The 18,327-nt window shown below is 50.4% G+C and overlaps 2 protein-coding genes across 2 annotated transcripts; one reads left to right on the top strand and one right to left on the bottom strand.

The window, feature by feature from the left end:
- Window positions 1–274: 274 nt before the first annotated feature.
- On the top strand, window positions 275–1,207 carry LOC308052553 (olfactory receptor 14J1-like; the record flags this gene model as incomplete). The annotated part of the gene is made up of 1 exon (XM_080364627.1): window positions 275–1,207. One exon carries the CDS (start codon window positions 275–277, stop codon window positions 1,205–1,207), a length of 933 nt encoding a protein of 310 aa, XP_080220753.1.
- A 15,262-nt stretch (window positions 1,208–16,469) lies between these two features.
- LOC308052552 (olfactory receptor 14J1-like) lies at window positions 16,470–17,384 on the bottom strand (the record flags this gene model as incomplete). The annotated part of the gene is made up of 1 exon (XM_080364626.1): window positions 16,470–17,384. The coding sequence occupies one exon, from the start codon at window positions 17,382–17,384 to the stop codon at window positions 16,470–16,472; it is 915 nt and encodes a 304-aa protein (XP_080220752.1).
- Window positions 17,385–18,327: the final 943 nt, after the last annotated feature.

Here is an 18,327-nt window from a genome sequence, read left to right as displayed (position 1 = left end):
CTGAACCCCAGGACTGGCCCCTGCCCACCCGATCACACAGGGTCAGGGTGAGTCCTCAGGAGCCCCTGGGCAGAGACCCTGCTCTTCATTGCACACTCACCAAGCACGACGAGGGCTCCAGCCAGGACGTTCTCCTGGAAAAAGAAAAGTGTCTCTTTGTGTGACAGGGTGTGAGGGTCTGTGGGAAATGGTTTTGATTATTCCCAGAAAAGTCCCATCTAAACCTTCACTATCTTTTCCTCCTATGACAGGTCCTCATGCCCACAGGCAGCCAATGTCAAACAGCAGCTCCATCACCCAGTTCCTCCTCTTGCCGTTCACAGACACACGGGAGCTGCAGCTCTTGCACTTCTGGCTCTTCCTGAGCATCTACCTGGCTGCCCTCCTGGGCAATGGCCTCATCATCACCGCCATAGCCTGGGACCAGCACCTGCACACCCCCATGTACTTCTTCCTGCTCAATCTCTCCGTCATCGACCTGGGCTCCATCTCCACCATTGTCCCCACATCCATGGCCAACTCTCTCTGGGACACCAGGGCCATCTCATACTCAGGATGTGCTGCACAGCTCTTTTCATTTGCCTTCTTGATCACAGCAGAGTATTCTATGCTCTCAGTCATGTCATACGACCGCTACGTTGCCATCTGCAAACCCCTGCACTACGGGACCCTCCTGGGCAGCAGAGCTTGTGTCCACATGGCAGCAGCTGCCTGGGCCGCTGGGTTTCTCAATGCTCTGCTGCACACGGCCAATACATTTTCACTACCCCTGTGCAAGGGCAATGCCCTGGGCCAGTTCTTCTGTGAAATGCCCCAGATCCTCAAGCTCTCCTGCTCACACTCCTACCTCAGAGAACTTGGGTTGCTTGTGGCTGGTATATTAGTAGCATTTGTGTGTTTTGTGTTTATTATTGTGTCCTATGTGCAGATCTTGAGGGCCGTGCTGAGGATCCCCTCTGAGCAGGGACGGCACAAAGCCTTTTCCACCTGCCTCCCTCACCTGGCCGTGGTCTCCCTGTTCGTCAGCACTGTCATGTTTGCCCACCTAAAGCCCCCCTCCATCTCCTCTCCATCCCTGGACCTGGTGCTGTCTGTTCTGTACTCGGTGGTTCCTCCAGCAGTGAACCCCCTCATCTACAGCATGAGGAACCAGGAGCTCAAGGATGCTCTGTGGAAACTCATATCTTACAATTTCCTGAAGCATTAAACTGCCCATCTGCTTCTACATAGGAGTTTTAGAGTAATTAATTAGAGGCCCAACCTGTCATCTGGATTTTCTGTTGTTGTTGTTGGTAGTTTTATTACTGTGATAATGTTGTCATCCCATTTCTTAATTCACTGTCTGCTTTTCTTTTATAACTGTTGGTTATGTAAATGTGAAGCCGTTCTCTCCTTGTCTCTAAACAAAATAAAGGGCTCTTTTGTGACTTGTTTTTCACTATATCCTTCCTGCAAGGCCTTATGCAGCTGCAGGGATGGTTCCTGTGTTCATGGGAGGAGGGAAAAGAGCCCATCCTGGCAGCCCTGCCAGGGAGCAGCAGCGCTTGTTCTTCCAGAGCTCTTCTGGTTCCACTCCACACTCTCCTTCTCATCCCTGGTGTTGGTGCAAGGCCTGAGTGCTCTGGCAGCTTGGTCACCGTCCTGCTGTGTGTCAGTGCTGTGGGCGCAGGCAGGGACAGGCAATGGGCACTGCTGTGACAGAGCTGGCCTCACAACAGTCTTTCTACAGAGAAAGGTGATTTCCTATGGGCAATACACGATGGTTTATATATTCGAGCATATGCTTACAATAGTGTCCCACAGATTCAAAGCTCAGTGTGCAGCTGAACAGTGTGTGTGTGCAGGGCTGGCACACAGCAGTGTCCTCTCACAGCCAGGCTCCCGTCAGACATGGTCTGCTGTGGTGCCTTAGAGCAGATTGGTGAGATCTGAGATGCAGATGTGGATGTTGTGATGCGTGGGGAGTTGGCAGCATGACCAAACCCAAACATCATCAGTGGTACAAAGTCCTGTGTTTAGCCAGTTTCTAATGGCATCCCTCAGTGATGAGTACTTGGGCCAACACTGTTGAACGGCTTTATTCTGCCTCTTCGTTATGTCATGGACGGCATTTTCAGCTCCTTTGTGGAGGATGCAAAGCTGGGCAGAGGCCCAGAACAACCTCACCTGGTGCACCCTGCCTTGAGCAGGAGAGTGAGATAAGATGATGTTCAGGGCTCTCTTCACACATGAGTTATTCTATGGTTCAATGAGTCTTTACATTGGAGAGGCATTTGAAGACAGAAGATGTAGTCCTTACCACTTAAAAGAATGAATCCTGCCTGCAATCGCTAACCTAAAATATGTATATCCTCTCAGTTTTGGTCAGTCTGCTGCTCTAACAAAGATAAAAGTGACGTTTAAAACACCTAATCACAACCTGCAAAGAATACTGTCCTTGCAGCACAGACACTATGGAGCCTGCACAATTGGCTGAGTCTTGTTTTAACATCTGTCTCAAGACGGTTACATAAAGTGTCCTTTTGCTGAGCTTTGCTCCTTTTACACTCATTATAATACTAAAACAGACATCCCCAGGATGGGAGCCCCAGGCTCAGCTCGGCACCCTCTCTCAACAAGCATGTGTGGTGGTAAAATGATTATGTAACCAATATGCTAATGTGTGAACACTTGGCTCTTTAGGACTGCCGGGAGGGTCTGAATGTAGGGATAAGGTTTGTATGTAATAGATGCTCCTTCTCTATCTGTTGTGCTGGTTTCATTCCAGCATCCAGACTTGCACAACTCTGGAATAAACAAGATCTCATCTCTGGGTGTGGGATTGGCTTTGCACTTCAGGTAGCGAATGCACCATGAGCAACCAGGAAGAATTAAAACAATACGAAATAAAAGAGATAGGAGAGGACACAGAAAAGGTTTCAACATTTCACATTCCTGTCAAGAATGCTTCTCCTCTCAGATCTTTAGTAGGAAATAAAATTGATCAGTTTGATAAAACATGCATAGTTTTATCCAGTCAGGTCACGGCCCACAAGGAGGGGGATAGATGGGTGTGGGATTATGATGGCAGTTGAGTCTCCAAAACTCTTAATTGAGTGGAAAGACTTTGGCTGTGAAGGGATAGTAGGGTCAGTTCTGTGTCTGGAGGTGACAGCTCAGCAGCAGGGACATGGCTGGGAAAGAACCTCTGCCCAAGGGCCCACAGGTCTTACCCAGGAAGAGGGACGGGTTGTCATGTCCATCTCACCTGAGAACAAGATGGGACATCAGCAGGGACATGGTCGTGTGTGTCAGAGAAGCTGAAAGGCCAGCAGCACTCATGGGATTTAGAAGATCATGGCGAGGTGACTTCTCTCTGGGAAGAAGAAGGAAAGAGAAGTGGATATGAGGAGGAAGAAATGTCACTGGAAGGGCAGCGCGGTGAGGTTCAAGAGGTGACCCAGAGGGAGTTGGATCAGCCCATGGTTTGTGTTCCAAAGAGCAGCCGGTGAGGGTGCAGACACAGCAGTGAAGGTGCAGAAATGCTGGGCTGAGAGCAGGTGGGAAGCGAGATGGGTGTCTGCAGCCTGCAGGGAAAGAGAGGCAGGGGCAGCACCGTGTAGAACAGCCTGTGGTGGAGATGGCGAAGGGCGCTGTAAGGCTGGAAGGGACCCACAGAACCCACGTCTGTGTCCCCTTGGCCAGGGCAGTTGTCTCTAACACTGACCCCAGGAGCAGACATGTTGTCCTCATGGCAGTGGGGCCTCGCTGCCTCCTTGCAGCCCCATGGGGAAGCTGGAAGTTGTTGTCCCAGTGTTGTCCTTCCCTGGGCCTTGCACACCCACATCCCACGGTCCCAGGAAGAGCCCTGAGCCGTGTGTGAGGGACACGATCCCCCTTCCCATTGCCTGGAGGTCATGGCTTCTCCTTTCTGCTTCAGAAAGCAAACCAAGGGGTTTCTGACCATCAGAGCTCCAGAAAAGACTCAAAGGAGACCTCATGGTGGCTACAGATTCCTCACAGTGGGAGAAGGAAGGGAAGGTACTGATCTCTTCTCACTGGTGACCAATGACAATATCCAAGGGAACGGAAGACAAATGTCTCAGGGGAGGTTTAGGTTGGACATAGGAGACGGTTCTTCCCCCAGAGGTGCTGGACACTGAACAGGCTCCCCAGGGAGATGTCACGGCCCCAACCTGACAGTGTTCAAGAAGAGACTGGACAACGTCCTCAGACACATGGGGTGACCTGTGGGGTGTCCTGTGCGGGGACAGGACTTAGACTCCATGATCCTTTGGGTCCTTCCAACTCAGGACATTCCATGATTCTATGAAACACTTGGTCAAAAGTCCCTGTTTTCATTGTGCAGATGGGATGTAAACATACACATCATGTGCATGTCCAGTGTGTGCATGTGGCGAGATGAATCCAAGAGAGCACAAATGCTATCAGCTATTCCTTGGGGTGCCATAAAGGTCAGTGGGACAGATATGGTGTTCAGGGGTCTCTTCCAACCTGTGATATTGTAGGATTCCATTAATCTTTTCCTTGGAGATATAAAATGCCCCAGAGTAAATGCAGCAGCTCCTCTGAGGAACGTTTCTCCAGTCAGACCCTTGATAGGAAATCTATCAGATACATTTGATGAAAGCAGCTCAGTTTGATCTGCTCACACACTGGACCACAAGGAGGGTGATGGTGGGTACGATGTCGTGTGGGCACTGTGTCTCAGGAACTCATTGTCCAGTAGGAACCAATGGGTGTGGAGGGCACTGTGAGTTCACTTCTGCCTCTGCAGGGGATTGGCCAACAACAGGAACATGGCTGGGAAAGGACTGTGAGGTCACACACACAGACGAGCAATGGGGCCCAATCAGATGGCTTGATGAAAGGCAGGTCCTGCTTGACCAGCCTGATCTCCTTCTGTGACAAGGTGACCGCTGAGCAGATGAGGGAAAGTCTGTCGTGGGGAGTGAATCTGCCACACGGGCTGTGGGTGTTGTGTCCTTAGACTGCAGTGAAGCCTTTGACACCGTGTCCCACAGCATCTCCTGGAGAAGCTGCAGCTCGTGGCCTGCATGGCGTATCTGCGATGGGTAAAGAATTGGCTGGAAGGCATTTTATCCCCTGGAGCCATTTGTCCCCTTCCTGTTCACATGGGCATCCCATGAATGCATCACTGCTTTACCCCAGTGTAGACAGGCACAAGGCCTTCTCCACCTGGACCTCTGACTAATTCCAGTGTTTTCTCCAGGACCCTCATCCTGAACTTTGGGATGCCCAGAACAGCCCTCACAAGACAGTTTGACACAATTTTTTTTCTACTCCTTCCCGACATCCCTGTTCAATCCCCTCATGTACAGCTCAAGGACCAGAAAGTTTGGGTGCAAGTGGAGCATTGAGAAAAATGGTCAGGAAGGCTTTGAGGTGCACAGAGAGCCCATCAACATGTTGGCAAGCTGCTCTCTCTGAACAAGCCCAGAAGACCAGCACAGCATTTGCTGTGTCCCCGAAACTCGCCTGGAAGGTTGGGATATGGAGAAAAGGTTTGGTCTGGGAAGGAACAGACAGGGGCTGGTGGAACTGGCTGGTGTGACCGTGAGACGTCGCCCAAACACCTCAGAAAGTCCTGGCTCTCAGGGAGGCTGCATGGTCCTCTGAGAAAGAAAATATACAAAATGATGTATCATGGAATCATAGAATAATTGTGGTTGGAAGAGACCCTTAAGATCATCGAGTCCAACCATAACCTAAATCTGGCACTAAACCATGTCTGTAAGAGCCCCATCTATCTGTGTTTTAAACACCTTCAGCGATTAGGACTCCACAGCCTCACTGGGCAGTCTGCTCCATTGCTTCAAAATCCTTTCCCTGAAGAATTTCTTCCTAATATCCAATCTAAGCCTCCCCATGTGCAACTTGAGGCCATTTCCTCTAGTCCTATCACTTGCTACTTGGGAGAAGAGACCAACACCCTCCATGATAAAACCTCCTTTCAGGCAGCTGTAGAGAGTAATAAGGTCTCTCCTCAGCCTCCTGTTCTCAAGGCTGAACAGCCCCAACTCCCTCAACCACTCCTTGTGAGACTGGTGCTCCAGACCCTTCTCCAGCCTTGTCACCCTCCTCTGAACTCTCTCCAGCACCTCAGTGTCTTCCTTGCCATGAGGGGCCTCAAACTGACCCCAGGATTCAAGGTGCAGCCTCACCAGTGCCCAGTACAAAGGGATGATCACTTCTCTAGTCCTGCTAAAGCTCTGATTGAATCAATACTTGAACACCTTGGTGTGACCCAGTTGGTGACGGGTTGGACTGCAGACTCCTGAGGTCCCTTCAACCTCAGTTCTCTCATGATCCCATTGTGATGTTGGGCTCTGTTTCAGACTGGAGCAGAGCAGGCGATGATGGGGCAGGATCCACCTGTGCTGTAGGTGACCATCTAAACCAACATCTCAGCCAGGGAACCAGCCAACACCTCAGTGTGACTCGCTCTGGGCAACGTGTGAGGAGTCCTGGGCAGGGCAGGTTCAGAGGGCATGGAGCGATGTGCAAGACACAACGTGATCTTGGCTTCATGCCTGCAGGCCCATCAGATGTCAGTTAATGTGAATGAAAATTGAAATAAGAGGAACTGAAAACAAAGATCCAAAGCAGAGGAAGGTCTCAACATGCTTTTTTTTCTGTTTCTTTGGTGTGGTCTCTTTTTTTTTGAAAAGAAAAGAGTTTTCCAGAACTGGGATGGATTTAGGACACAAATGTCTTCAGCTCCAGGGACACAAACACATGGTGCCAGTGTAGATGCCCTGGCAACCCCTGCCCAGGCTCCACCTGCACTGCACGGTGCTCTGGTCTCCCCAGGTCCTGTGTGAGAGATGCCAATCCCAGGCCAGCACCTCAGGTACACCGGGCCCCTAAAATGGCCCTGGCTGTTTATGGTGAGAAGCTGATGACTGATGTACTAAGGGTAGGAGAAGAAATATTGGTCTTCCCCTGTACTTCTATTACCAGCACTCTATGATTTCATCTCCCTCATCATTCAGGAGTTCCCACCTCTCCTGATTAAATGTCTCTGTCCAAGGACAACTTTCCAGCACTGTCTGGACGTTTGCCCTTCCCAGTGCTCTCAGGTTTCTCCTCCACTTGCTCTTTGGTCATTCAGTGGCCTCTCAACTGTCTGGTTTCTGCTTTGAGCTTCAGGGAGTTACAAATTTGCCCCATTCTTCAGAATTCTATTCACATGGCAGTCAACACATTCATTGTGTTTATTTCTATCCTCTCTTGTCTCTCTGTCTAAAGCAGTTCTTGTGTGGGTGTCCCTTGTGGATGCTGGACCTCATCAGATCCACTTACACACACAGCTGAGGAAAGTGTTTTGCTGTTGATTGAACTGTGCAGTGTTTGCACAGGAGAGCAGGTGGAGCTGGTGCACAGGAGCTGCAGCATCTCCTGCAGAGCTCAGTGGAGAAGTCTGATGGAGGAAAAGTGATGCAATCTCTGGTGGCCAATGAGGGAACCGGCAGACTGAGGGTGGGGGTGAGGAGCCAGGTTATCCATACAGTGTCCAGCCTCAGGGACTGTTCTCCTGCCTGTCCAGATGTCTCCAGGAGACCCTCGGGATCAATGTCCAGTGTAGAATGCTGCTGTCACTTCTTCTACACACTGAGAAATGACAGAAAATACCCTGGAAAGAAAAAAACCCTCCTTCATTAAATCTTCTTTGAAACCTTCATCAGCAAGTGTCCCATTGAAACCTCTCCAGTTAATTCTATAAGTCTTGAAGGTTTAAAAAAAAATACAGAAAGAAACATTGCTCGTTAGGGCTTTCTGTGTTTTAATGAGCCCCATGGCGTATTTGGTGCTGAGTCTATGAACCTCAGATACCAAGGACAGACTGAAGAATCTGCTCAACAAGTCCAAGTCAGAATAAACTCCAAAGAACACTGAAGCATTAATGGGCCCCACAGAGGTCTGTTACTGACAAAGCCTTCCCAGGAACTCGTTAGAGCAGATAATTGGAGGCAGTGATTGCATCAGGCAAAGGCAAAGTGCAGCAGCTCTGATGCTGAGAAAGCCCTTGGTTTGTCTGATGAAGGACAATGGCCTAGCCTTGAGCCCCTGCCCCTGGAAGGGAGATCCTGTCCATCACGTGTGGCTCAGGGCTCTTCCTGGGGCTGTGGGGAGTGCGATGCCCAGTGCAGGACAATGCTGTGACACTCCCTGGGGGTGCAAGGACGCAATGGGGTGCCATGGCCATGACAACCATGTGTCTCCTCTTAGGCCTCGCTGGCAGGGACATCAGCCATAGCCAAGGGGACAAAGACCGTGGCACTTTCAGGGACATCCAGCATTGCCAGCGCTCTTGGCCATGTCCACCATGGTCCATCCTGCACTGTCCCAGGCCTGTGGCTGTTTCCCCACAGGCTGCAGACACCCCATGCGCTTCCCCACCTTGTTCTCAGCCCAGTGTGTCCCCACCTGTGCTGATGTCTCTCCATCCTCACCAGCTGTTCTTGGAAATACAAAGTCATGGCTGATCCAGACTCCTCTGAGTGACCACAGCACTGTGCTCAGAATGACATTTCTTGATCCTGACTCCACTCTGGACCCCCAGAGCTGCAGTTTCTGATGATTTTCCTTTCTCTTGCTGTTCCCTCTACCAAAAATAGTAAAATAAAATAAAATAAAAGGTGTCATCTTGGAAAGTGATTTTCAAGATTTCTGAAGCTACTACTGCCCTTTCTTGTCATGGTTTTACCACAGCTACCAACCAAGACCATGAAAGCTGCTCACATCCTGCTCCCAGTCCCCAGGTGGGATAAGGGAGAGAACTGAATGGGAATGGAGAAACTTGTGGGTTTAAACAAAAAATTAATAAGACAATAAAAATAATACGCTACTGCTAATAATATGCTTATACTAAGATATACATAAAGTAAAATATATGACACTCAGGGCAATCCCCCACATAACTTTCATTGTGCTGAACAGGCAGCCCAAAAGAAGGGAGCACCCTGGTCCTGAACAGCTGATTCCAGCAAGAGAAAGTACAAGTGCAAAAGGCAGAGAGGCCCAAGGGCCAACTGAAAAACAGCAAAACATCGTAAAACTGAACTAACACTGAACTCCCAATAGAATGGAACTTCCGAACAGAGCTAAGCAAAGCAGCCGGAAAACCAAAACTAACGGGCTGGAAAAAGCACCTCCAGCTTTATACCGAGCATGACGCTACTGGTAGAGAACAGCTTGTTGATTGACCTGGATGTCAAGCAAGGTGCTGTCCTGTCTGTGTCCCCTCCTAAAAATTTGCACCTGCAGCTGCACTCCAGAGAAGTCCTTGGTTTCACTAACAATAGTCAAAGTAAATTAAATAGAAATAGATAAATTAAATTAAGAAAATATGCTCAGTGCTATCCCCCATGTAACTCCAGTCACACGGAGCAGCCAATCCTGCAGAAGGGAGCACCTTGGTCCTGAATAGCCCATCCCAGCGAGAGAGAGCAAAAGGGCAACAGGCAGAAAGGCCCAAAGGCCAACGGCAAAATGGCAGGACAGCAAAAGGCCGAACTGACATCGAACTCCTGACAGGATGAAACTTCTGAATGGAACTGACCAAACCAGCTGGAAAACCCAAAGTAACGGATGTAACAAGCCCAAAAGCTGGCTCCAGCTTTAGACTGAGCATGGCACTAATCATAGGGAATATGTCATTGATCAGCCTGCATGTCAATCCAGGTGCTGTCCTGTCTGTGTCCCCTCCTGCTAATTTCCATCTGTGTCTGGATGGCCAAGGAAGTGCTTGGTTTCCTTGACAACAGGCAAGATATCAGTGAGTTCTGACATTCCTTTCATAGCAAATGGCAAACACTGTAAAGCTGCTAAAAGACAAAATGAACTCTATCCCAGGGAAGAAACAGCGTTACCTCATTATTCTCATAGTAAATCTAAACAAAAGACTGTACTGGCTGTGAAGTAGAGAGGTTCAAAATGGATGAAGAAAATCAACTCAATTTCAGTAAAACCAGCACGTTTCCTCAGCCTTCCCTTCACCAGGCTAAAGAAGTTTGGGTCTCTCAACATCTCCACACGTGACCCAGACTTTCTCTGGCCACACGGCAGCTCCTCCCGTTCCTCCAGAATGGGGAACCTCACACTGGGACACACGGCTCCAGATGTGACCGCACCAGTGCTGAGTCACGATGGGCAATAACTGCCCTTGTCTGGGTGGCCACGCTCCCCCCAGTGCAGCCCAATGTGCTCGTGGGCATGTTCCTGCTCAGCACCACTGAGAACTGGCTGAACATCCAGGCTCAGAGGGTTGTGACCAGTGGCACAAAGCCCAGCAGGAGGCACCATGAGGAGCACTGAAGGACACCATATCCCTACCCAATATCTCCTCCTACAGGTGTCTCTTGGGTCCCTGGAACCACCTCAGTGCCAAGGGGGAGAGCACTGTCTGTGTGGGGTGGAGGAGATGAGGTCTGGAATGAGGGTCCAGGGGCAGTTTCTCTTGGTTGTTCAGGCAGCAACCAGCTGGGCTGGATATTTGGAGAGAGGACCTCTTCCTAAGGGCCTCCAATGGGCTTGGGGATGGTCTAGATGCATTCAAGGACCTTTACGTCCTTTTTGTAAAAATATATAGGGCCCAGAACTGCACAGAGAACTCAAGGTGAGGCCGCACTAGTGATGAATACAGCAGCATAGTCACCTCTTTTGACCACATGGCCATGCTGTGTTTGATGCACCCCAGGATCCCGTTTCCTGTCTTGACTGCTGTTGGACACTGTTGTCTCCTGTTGACTCTGTGGCCAACCATCACGCCAGATCCCTCTCTGCAGGGCTGCTCTCCAGCCGCTCTCTCCCAGTCTGCACTTGCACTCAGTGTTACTCTATCCCAGGTGAACAATCCAGCTCTTGGACTTGTTCAATTTCATGCCCAGTGCTGGGTCCTGCACTTGGGTCACAACAACCCCAGGCAGCACTACGGGCTCAGGGAAGAGCGGCTGGAAATCTGCCCAATGGAAAAGGCCCTGGGGGTATTGATGGACAGTGACTGAGTATGAGCCAGCGTGTGCCCGGGTGGCCAAGAAGGACCCCAGCATCCCAGCATGCATCAGGAATAGTGTGGCCAGCAGGACCAGGCAAGTGATCATCCCTCTCTTCTTGGCACTGGTGAGGATGCACCTCAAATCCTGTGTTCAGTTTTGGGCCCCTCACTACAAGAAAGACCTTGGGGTGCTGGAGTGAGCTCAGAGAAGGGCAACAAAGCTGGTGAGGGGTCTGGAGAACAAGTCAGACGGAGAGCAGTGGAGGTAAGTGGGGCTGTTTAGCCTGGAGAAAAGAAGGCTGAGGGGAGACCTTATTACTCTCTACAGCTACCTGAAAGGAGGTTTTATCATGGTGGGTGTTGGTCTCTTCTCCCAAGTAGCAAGTGATAGGACAAGAGGAAATGGCCTCAAGTTGCACACGAGGAGGTTTAGATTGGATATTAGGAAGAAATGCTTCAGGGAAAGGATTTTGAAGCAATGGAACAGACTGCTCAGTGAGGTTGTGGAGTCCCCATCACTGAAGGTGTTTAAAACACAGATAGATGGGGCTCTTCGGGACATGGTTTAGTGCCTCAAGGATCTTAAGGATCTTAAGGATCTCTTACAACTACAGTTATTCTACGATTCCATGATAAGTCATTTTTGCTGTTTTCTTTCCCAGAGGACCATGCAGCCTCCCTGAGAGCCAGGACTTTTCTGAGGTGTTGGAGAGACGTCTCACGGTCACACCAGCCAGTTCCACCAGCCCCTGTCTGTCCCTTCCCAGACCAAACCTTTTCTGCGTATCCCAACCTTCCAGGCGAGTTTCTGGGACACAGCAAATGCTGTGCTGGTCTTCTGAGCTTGTTCAGAGAGAGCAGCTTGCCAACATATTGATGGGCTCTCTGTGCACCTCAAAGCTTTCCTGACCATTTTTCTCGATGCTCCACTTGCACCCAATCTTTCTGGTCCTTGAGCTGTAGATGAGGGAATTGAGCAGGGATATGGGGATGGAGTAGAAAAAAGACTTTGTCAAACTGTCTCAGAAGGGCTGCTCTGTGCATCCCACAGTCCATGATGAGGCTGCTGTAGAAAGCAGTGGCACAGATGAGGTGAGAGCTCCAGGTGGAGACGGCCTTGTGCCTGTCTACACTGGGGTAGAGCAGTGATGCATTCATGGGATGCCCATGTGAACAGGAAGGGGACAAATGGCTCTAGGGGACAAAATGCCTTCCAGCCAGTTCTTTACCCATCGCACATACACCATCCAGGCCATGAGCTGCAGCTTCTCCAGGAGATGCTGTGGGACACGGTGTCAAAGGCTTCACTGCAGTCTAAGGACACAACACCCACAGCCCATGTGGCAGATTCACTCCCCACAACAGACTTTCCCTCATCTGCTCAGCGGTCACCTTGTCACAGAAGGAGATCAGGCTGGTCAAGCAGGACCTGCCTTTCATCACGCCATGCTGATTGGGCCCGATTGCTCGTCTCATGTGTGTGACCTACTGGACTATGAGTTCCTGAGACATAAGTGACCACATGACATCGTACCCACCATCACCCTCCTTGTGGTCCACTGTGTGAGCAGATCAAACTGAGCTGCTTTCATCAAATGTATCTGATAGATTTCCCATCAAGGGTTTGAGTGGAGAAACGTTCCTCAGAGGAGCTGCTGTATTTACTCTGGGGCATTTTATATCTCCTAGGAAAAGATTAATGGAATCCTACAATAACACAGGTTGGAAGAGACCCCCAAACTGTCCCACTGACAGTTATGGCACCCCAAGGAACAGCTGATGGCATTTGTGCTCCCTTGGATTCATCTCACCACATGCACACACTGGACATGCACATGATGTGTGTGTTTACATCTCATCTGTACAATGAAAACATGGACTTTTGACCTAGTGTTTCATAGAATCGTAGAATGTCCTGAGTTGGAAGGACCCACATGATCATGGAGTTCAACTCCTGTCCCTTCACAGGACACCCGACAGGTCACCTCGTGTGTCTGAGGACATTGTCCAGTCTCTTGAATACTGTCAGGTTGGGGCTGTGACACCTCCTTGGGGAGCCTATTCATTGTCCAGCACCTCTAGGGGAAGAACCTTTTCCTCATGTCCAATCTCAACCTCCCCTTGCACACCCTTCTTCCATTCCCTTGGGTTCTGTCACTGGTCACCAGAGAAAAGACCACAGAACTTTCCCTTCTTTGTCCCCTTGTGAGGAAGCTGTAGCCACCATGAGGTCTCCTGTGAGTCTTTTCTTCAGCTCTGATGCTCAGAAACCCCTTGGTTTGCTTTCTGAAGCAGAAAGGAGGAGCCATGACCTGCAGGCAATGGGAAGGGGGATCGTGTCCCTCACACACGGCTCAGGGCTCTTCCTGGGACCGTGGGATGTGTGTGTGCAAGGCCCAGGGAAGGACAACACTGGGACAACAACTTCCAGCTTCCCCATGGGGCTGCAAGGAGGCAGCGAGGCCCCAGTGCCATGAGGACAACATGTCTGCTCCTGGGCCTCAGTGTCAGAGACAACTGCCCTGGCCAAGGGGACACAGACCTGGGTTCTGTGGGTCCCTTCCAGCCTTACAGCGCCCTTTGCCATCTCCACCACAGGCTGTTCTACATGGTGCTGCCCCTGCCCCTCTTTCCCTGCAGGCTGCAGACACCCATCTCGCTTCCCACCTGCTCTCACCCAGCATTTCTGCACCTTCACTGCTGTGTCTGCACCCTCACCGGCTGCTCTTTGGAACACAAACCATGGGCTGATCCAGCTCCCTCTGGGTCACCTCTTGAACCACAGCACTGCCCTTCCAGTGACATTTCTTACTCCTGATATCCATTCTCCACTTCCCAATCTGCACTTGGTGGCTTTGTTATTTTTTTTTTCTCTGCTGCTTTTTCCAACTACTTTGGAAGTTTTACAACCTCAGAAACTGCCAATCAAGCAGAGATCCAACCTGTTATTCTTCTAGTCGTCTTGCACTTCACCAGAGAGAAGTCACTTCACCATGATCTCCTAAATCCCATGAGTGCTGCTGGCCTATCAGCTTCTCTGGTACACATGACCATGTCCCTGCTGCTGTCCCATCATGTTCTCAAGTGGGATGGATATGACAACCTGTCTCCAAGATCTCTTCTTGGGTAGGATCTGTCAGACTTAGGCAGAGGTTCTTTCCCAGCCATGTCCCTGCTGCTGGGCTGTCACCTCCAGACACAGAACTCACCCCACAGTTCCCTTCACAGCCACAGGATTCTGATTGGTTTATGAGCGTCTGAGACACAACTGAACTCATAATACCATAACTATCCATCACCTTTTTTATGAGCCAAGACCCAATCAGATAAAAGTATACTTGTTTAATCAAATTTATCAAATATATTCCCTACTAGAGATTTGCGTTGAAAAACACTCTTCAGAGGAACTGTTGTATTTTTATTGACAACATTTAGAACTTTTTTTCTGTCTTTTATTCTTTGTATTCTTCCTCTGCCTATTCTGCCTTCAAAATCCTCTCCAAGGGAAAGATTCATTGAATCTCAGAGTAACTTCAGGTTTGAAGAGAGGCCTTGTCTCACTTGTCTCACTCTCCTGCTCCAGGCAGGGTGAACCAGGCGAGGTTGTTCAAGGGTTCCTCACAACTATGCATCATCCACAGAGAAGCTGAAAGTGCACTCGTCACATCACACAGAGGGAGAATAAAGACGTTTAACAGTGTTGGTCCAAGTGCTGGTCACTGACGGATGCTACTAGTAACTGGCTGCACAGAGGACTTTGTACCGCTGATGACATCTGGCTTGATTGTCCAGCCAACTTCCCACCCAGTTGCCGATTCTCCAGCCCAGAGATCACTGATCTGGCTACTAGGACACCAAGAAACACCATGTCTGTGACCCTGCAAAATTCCGGGTATGGCGGCAGGTTGACCATGCTTTTCATGCAGATGGGTTCGATATCTGCTTTTTCCAAAGACCTCGGAAACCCTCTTAAGACTTTGTCTTACTTTTGAGAGCACAACCCAGAATCACAGGCAAGGGTGACAGAGCAGACTGGAGCACTTGCAATGAGCCTGTCCAAGGCAGCTGAGATGAATCTCAGTGGGTCTGTGGAGTTTGTTCCTGGAGTCACACACAGAAATGTCAGGGTTTCATCAAGCATCCACAAGTGACCCTACCTCATGGACTGCTTATGCACCCAGGGATGCTCAGAGACAGAGTCTGTCCCTTTTACACACAGAGGCAGGAGTCACAGTGTCCCTCTGGACTCTTGTTGCCACTCCCAAAGGACGGGAGACACCTCAGCCCTGTGGTGTGTCACCTGCTCTGCACTCATGTGCGATGTCCCACGTCATGTGGAATGGACACGGGGAGCTCAATTAAGGAAGCACAACCCAGTGCTGCATTCAGGCAGTTTCCCATGGCGTGTTACTTCCAACAGGAAGTGACCTCAGGACCTCGTGTGTGCCACAGGTTTTCATGGAATCCCAAGGAACAGTTGATGGTGTTTGTACTCACTCGTGTTCATGTCACCTCACATCTGTGATGTGCGTGCTCACATTTCATCTGTACAAAGCAGCACAGACTGCTGAACTATTCATTGAGTGTCCATCCATGGAGGGAAGAACAAGCTCTGTGGGTGAGAGGCCAGTGCTGGAAATGGTGGTTGTGAGGGGCCAGTCCATGGTGATTGACCTGGGGCTCCATCCACGGGGTGTCCAGTGCACAGGGGCACAGCCCAGCCCCTGCTCTGCTGGTCCTGCAGGTCTCTGGCAGGAGCCTGGCTGTGAGAGGACACTGCTGTGTGCCAGCCCTGCACACACACACTGTTCAGCTGTACTCTGGGGTTTAATCTGTGGGTGACTTTTGTAGGAATATGCTTGAGAGAAACTTTGCAAGAAGATATAAACCATCATGCACTGCCCATAGGAGATCACGTTTCTATCTGGAAAGGCTGTTGTGAGGCCAGCTCTGTGACAGCAATGCCCATTGCCTGTCCCTGCCTGCACCCACAGCACGGACACACAGCAGGATGGTGACCAAGCTGCCAGAGCACTCAGGCCTTGCACCAACACCAGGGATGAGAAGGAGAGTGTGGAGTGGAACCAGAACAGTTCTGGAAGAACAAGCGCTGCTGTTCCCTGGCAGGGCTGACATGATGGACTCTTTTACCATTCACCCATCACAGGAACTGTCCCTGAACGTGCAAAAAGGAAGGATATAGTGAAAAAGAAGTCACTACAGGAATGTTTATTTTGTTTAGAGAAAAGACGTGTACTGTTCCTCATTTAAACAGCCAGTGGCTATAAAAGAAAATCAGACAATGGCTTAGAAAGAGGCTGAAAACATCATCACAATAAGAAAACAACTCATAAGAACAGAAAATCCAGATGACAGGGTGAGCCTGTAATTAGCTATATTAAAACTCCTGTGTAGAAGCAGATGGGCAGTTTATTGCTTCGGAAAAAAACTAAGATATGAGTTTCCTCAGGGCATCCTTGAGCTCCTGGTTCTTCATGCTGTAGATGAGGGGGTTCACTGCTGGAGGGACCACTGAGTACAAAACAGACACTACCAGGTCCAGGGATGTGGAGGAGATAGAGGGGGGCTTCAGGTGGGCAAACATGACAGTGCTGAGAAACAGGGAGACCACGGCCAGGTGAGGGAGGCAGGTGGAAAAGGCTTTGTGCCGTCCCTGCTCAGAGGGGATCCTCAGCACGGCCCTCAAGATCTGCACATTGGACACCACGATGAACACAAAAAAGCCAGATGCTAGTAATATACTAGCCACCATAAGCCCAAGTTCCCTGAGGTAGGTGTGTGAGCAGGAGAGCTTGAGGATCTGGGGGATTTCACAGAAGAACTGGCCCAGGGCATTGCCCTTGCACAGGGGCAGTGAAAATGTATTGGCCGTGTGCAGCAGAGCATTGAGAAACCCAGTGGCCCAGGCAGCTGCTGCCATGTGGACACAAGCTCTGCTGCCCAGGAGGGTCCCATAGTGCAGGGGTTTGCAGATGACAACGTAGCGGTCGTACGACATGTTGGTGAGAAGACAATACTCTGTTGAAGCTAAAAAGAGAAACAGAAAGAGTTGTGTAGCACACCCTCCATAGGAAATGACCTTGGTGTCCCACAGAGAGTTGGCCATGGACTTGGGGACAATGGTAGAGATGGAGCCCAGGTCGAGGAGGGCGAGGTTGAGCAGGAAGAAGTACATGGGGGTGTGGAGGTGCTGGTCCCAGGCTATGGTGGTGATGATGAGGCCGTTGCCCAGGAGGGCAGCCAGGTAGATGCCCAGGAAGAGCCCGAAGTGCAAGAGTTGCAGCTCCCGTGTGTCTGTGAACGGCAGGAGGAGGAACTGGGTGATGGAGCTGCTGTTGGACATTGGCTGTTTCTGGTCATGGGGACCTGTGCAAGGAGGAAAGGACAGTGACAAGTTAGGGGAGAGTTCTCTGAGGAAAATAAACAGACTGTTTCTCCTGGAAAACCCCCTCCCTAATGATGGGATTTTTCTGCCAATTCTCTCTTTCTACCAGCTGAGAAAAACAGTTCATCACAGTTTAAAATGCAGCTTGGGTATCTGGTTTCCATGAACACACCTGTGAGGCAAGATCCACTGAACTGCTGTCAGAACAAAAACTGATACTCGTGCCCACCCCAACCCCAGAGAGTAAGAGCACCAGGGACAGATGGAGAAACAGGGAAGGACACTGCAGTGCTACCAGAAAACAAAGCAAGGAAAGAAAAGCAGACAGGCATGCTGTGAAACCTTCTCCTGACCCGACTGTGCTGCTGCTACCCATATAATGACACTGGAGAGCAAGTACTTTTAGCACCTTTTTTGAGTACCACATTCCAGGAACCCTTCACCTGGAGGTCCAGCTGCTGAGGTGGAGACTCGTGACCTGGACCCCATGGCTTTGGGGCAGAGGGTCTGCTGAGGAGGAGAGGTGACCAGGGGTTGCACTGGGAAATGTGTCTGCACTGCAGGGGATTGCAGAGAGTCCTGAATCCCCTCCCCAGAATTTCAGGTCCACATCCCTCTCCCTGCCCATGTCTGTGCTGCCTGCAGCTGTGTCTCTGTCCCTGGTCTGCTCCCTGTCAGTGTCACAGACCCCGTCCCACCCGCTGTGTGCTCAGCTCTGTCCTGCTCACACCTCCTGGCACTGCCCAGGGGCAGCTCTGTGTGTGCAGGGGCTCAGGAGCAGCTCAGACACGTCCTAACGAGAACTGGGGTCTCAGTGTCTGATCCAAAGAGACAAATAAATCCCCATCTCCCACTGCACACCCAGACAACCAAGAGTGGAAAACTGAAAGCACAAACTCCT

The sequence above is a fragment of the Nesoenas mayeri genome (assembly GCF_963082525.1).
Source record: "Nesoenas mayeri genome assembly, contig: SCAFFOLD_35, whole genome shotgun sequence".
Lineage (NCBI taxonomy): Eukaryota > Metazoa > Chordata > Aves > Columbiformes > Columbidae > Nesoenas > Nesoenas mayeri.
This window is presented reverse-complemented; position numbering and strand designations above follow the sequence as displayed.